Below are 4019 nucleotides of genomic sequence, written 5' to 3'. Positions count from 1 at the left end.
GCAACTGCCCTTTGTCGGCAGGAAGTAAAAGATATTGCCATCTGATGATGATTGAATGAACTATGTGGAAATTATTTCAGTCAAGCCTAGTCCTTTAGACACTATCACAGCTATGTATTGATTCTTGCTGGCACCCAGAGTAGCAATGTCAGTAATTATCAAAGGAACTGAATTATATCATAACCTTTAACTTTGAGTTGTAATTCAGCTGCAGTTCAACTTTACAAGATAAAATGAGGAAGATCACTTTATCCTGTACTGATTCTCATAAGTTTTCTGGGCTATAATTGGCATTTTGGTGAGTGCTAAAATGACAAAAATATTTAAAATAAAAGGAGGAAAATGATAATGCCAAGATATGCATATGCATTTCCCAGCTGTATTGTATCTACCTTGTTAGTGAAAACTATGTTAAATCTGAAGTCAGTGGAATAAACTAACTTTTCATCTTTGGAGAATTTGTTCATATTTTGACTTGCACCAGACATGCAAAACTGCTCTGAGAATTCATTAATCTGGGCATAAAATCTACTTGCTTGCTCCTTGCCATCGATAACTGTAGAAGAAATTTGATATTTTAGTCACCTATTAAAGGCAGCCAGATGTCAGAGTTGACACCCCTAGGTAAGGCTGCATGGAAAAGCTTGTGTATTACCTTCTCCAACTATACTGCCTAAAAGCAAATACTGTAATTTCCTCACTTGCATAAGTATCAAATTCAAGTGAGCAATTTATAGATGAAAATGATGACTTTTTAAAAATAACTTTGACTTTTAATAGCTGGGACTTAATAGATTAGCTTTCATTCAGTGAAAAAATAACACTTTTTGAACTGTTCACATGCTTGAACTAAATATGACAAAAAGAAGCTGATGTAAATAGACACAGCTGGAATTAAGTTAAAATAGACTTGATAAGACAGCTGCATTTCTGTGGAACTACTGGGAATCTTTTGCACTAACAAGTTCATCACATTTCTATATAAAACAAAAACAGAAGCTATTTAAAATACACTCCTTTTGGAAGTGCCCTGTGTTACATAAAGCCCAAAGGTATATAAGATATAGTAGACATTTATTTTTTGTCTCTAACACAGGATGACAGTGATGTGGAGTGGAAATTTGCTCGCTCTAAACTCTGGTTATCTTACTTTGATGATGGAAAAACATTACCCCCTCCATTCAGTCTTGTACCAAGCCCAAAGTCTTTCGTCTATTTCATCATGAAAATCATTAACTTTTCTAAGTGCAGAAGGAGAAGTTTGCAGAAAGATATCGAAATGGGAATAGGTAACTCCAAGTCTAGGGTAGGTAATGAAAAGTTTTCATTGCACTACACTTCTCTTCTAGCATTTTGATTTTCTTCCACTTTTAGGGAGATAATATGTACTTGTAAAGGATGGTACTCTAATTAATGAAGTATTTTTTTTTTTATTTCTATATACCAGATGCCTTTAAGCACTGCATAAAAGAAAGGAAAATAATTTTCATAGGACAAGATTCCTTTACCAAATATAACTGAAAGAAAAAACAAACAATCCTAACAATATCCAAAAAAATCAGCAATATCCAATAAGTAATTCCCACAAAAAATTACCTAAATATTGAACAAAGAAATTTTCAAGTTTGATCAGAAATATGTCACTAGTAGACTTAAGGTAAAAGGTTGAAGATCTGGAAAGCTGTTTTTCCTTTCATCACTAGAAAAGGTGAAGGATCAAGTGTAGCCAGTATGGTATGCAAGTCCTCAGTCCTCTCCATGACTAAAGCTATGTACCCAACAAGGATGAGGGATAATCATCTATTTGTTATATAATAATGCTTAGACTTTATGTAACATCTTCCATCAGAGCATTTGGATGTTCTTTACATATATTAAAATGTGTGTGGTAACACCTATGTAAAGTAGATAATCATTGTTCTCATTTGCAGACTGAAAAATGGGGCACAAACAAGTTAAAGATGACCTGCATGGGATTTTATTTTTATAAATTAGATTTGTAGCCATATATATAAAAGCATTGAACACATGCTTCTAAAATAATTTTTGGTTGTTTTATTTTACCTTAAAAATGTCAGAAATGTCAAGTTTGGTTTTATTTTCCTGATAAATCAGGAACTATTTAGGAGCCTAACACATGTTTATTGTGACCTGTCTTTAACAAAGAAATGTTTTTGCCTGTGTGTTACTTAAGCAGTGGAGTTAAATAGGGGCAACGTATAGAGGGTGCACGCAGGTGCACCCCCTGCAAAAAGGCGCTGCCACCACCACCATCGCTGGCAGTGTCTGCAGGCAGTCCACGATTGCTGCTGGCCACTGCTGACATTGCCGGCAGCGCCTGTGGGCGGACGCCAATCCCTGGCGCACGCTCCCTGCTGCCGACAGTGCCGGCAGCGTCTGCGGGAGCTCCCAGCTTACCGCCGCCAGGCTCCCGCCGCTGCCACCACCACCAGCGCAGCCGTGCTCCCCCAGTCACCAGGGGCATGTGCCGTTCATGGAGTTAAATAAGTGTTTAAAGATGTATTTTCAAACTGTTTAGCTAAAAACCCTCTCCACTCCTAACAGCTTTTACTATGTAGTTTTGTGTGATGTCCTAATATCACTAATATTCTAGTGGGATGGCTAGCCCTGTTACTCTGAAGTCAGGCATAAGGTAGGGCAGGATGACACCTTGGAGACATCAGATGCATCTGATGAAGTAGCTCATGTCTCTCTGAACCAGTTTGACTTCAAAATGCCACTTTTACTCTAGTCACTATAGAGCCATCCAGCATAGAAAAAAATTGAAATTATGTTGTAAAAACAATCACGATTATGATTACTGCTACTACATCAGCACCTCTTTATAGAGAAAATTATAAAGAAGCAAATTGAATATAAATTCCAGTTTTTAAATCTTTTATAGGTCATCTTTAACTGACTTGTTTTAAATGGTCACACATGAATTTCATGATAAAGCCAGTAATAGAACTAAGGTCAGATTCTTTTCTTACAAACACAGACTTTTCATTGCTATGACTTCTAATTCTCATTGGTATATGTGAAATAAGAATCAAGACCCAGATCTTGTAGTACCAACTATTATGGTTTAGTCATATGACCATCTTTCCATTTTTCTTTTTGTCTTATTGCTACTAAACTGTCTATTTAAGTACTTGGACTCTGATGGCTATACTATGTAAATTGTTGCACTAATAATATGATGGTGACTAGTTTTTCAAATCTATTATTATTCCTCATGATTCAGCAAAGCAGAGGCTTAAAAGTTAAGTATGTTCTTTAAGCTCTTTTCTAAATAGTGAGGCCTCATACACAAGTGTGATATTAAACACATGCTTACATGTTTTGCTGAAAATCAGAGCCTAATTTGTTTTCAGTATCTTCTGAAAACATTATTCTGAAAAAATGCACCATATCATTCCTTTAGGTTACAAGATTAAAAAGGTGAAGCTGGGTTGTAGCCATGAATTCCATACAGTGTGTTCTAATTTAGTTTTATTGTTTCCTAGTTAAACCTCTTCACTCAGTCTAACTCAAGGGTTTTCGAATCACACAGTTTTAACAGCATTCTCAATCAGCCAACACGCTATCAGGTAAGGATTTTATTGGACACTAGTTTAGAGCAATGTGACCGTGTGAGGCCAATGACAAAATTATGTGCTTCTAACACACCAAGTATTCGCAAAAAAGCACAAGAATTCTCTCAAAAAGCAGAGACGTCAGTGTCTAAGATAGTACTTGTTGCTTGTTTTCAAGCCTTATCATTTAAAACATTTAAAACCAAACTGCACTGTAGTAGGTCTTTCCTTGACCTGATCATTTTGAAAGCCTGTGCAGCATGTGATTAAAGCAGTTTTCTGGGGAAAGCTCATGAGACCATTGGGTAGGCATTCGCTTCTCTTGCTTTCTGTGAGGAGCTTTCTACTTCAACAACTGTGTGAAGTTTTTAATTTTTAGAGATGAGGGGTAGGTTTGTTCCTGTCTGCTGTAATGAGGCACTTGTGAGAGATTCCTTAGTT

The 4019-nt window shown here is 36.4% G+C and overlaps 1 protein-coding gene across 4 annotated transcripts in view; it reads left to right on the top strand.

Moving 5' to 3' along the window:
• Nucleotides 1-4019, top strand: part of TRPC3 (transient receptor potential cation channel subfamily C member 3) — a 53135-nt gene that overhangs the window by 39304 nt on the left and 9812 nt on the right. For 3 of the 4 annotated variants that reach the window (XM_025204695.1, XM_006015621.2, XM_025204693.1), the window contains 2 exons: nucleotides 1097-1306; nucleotides 3510-3593. In XM_025204695.1, the coding sequence (XP_025060480.1) occupies nucleotides 1097-1306; nucleotides 3510-3593 (294 nt within the window). The remainder of the gene's footprint in view (nucleotides 1-1096; nucleotides 1307-3509; nucleotides 3594-4019) is intronic. The other variant, XM_025204700.1, reaches the window with a different exon arrangement.

The sequence above is a fragment of the Alligator sinensis genome, unplaced genomic scaffold (assembly GCF_000455745.1).
Source record: "Alligator sinensis unplaced genomic scaffold, ASM45574v1 scaffold150_1, whole genome shotgun sequence".
Taxonomy (NCBI): Eukaryota; Metazoa; Chordata; order Crocodylia; family Alligatoridae; genus Alligator; species Alligator sinensis.
This window is presented reverse-complemented; position numbering and strand designations above follow the sequence as displayed.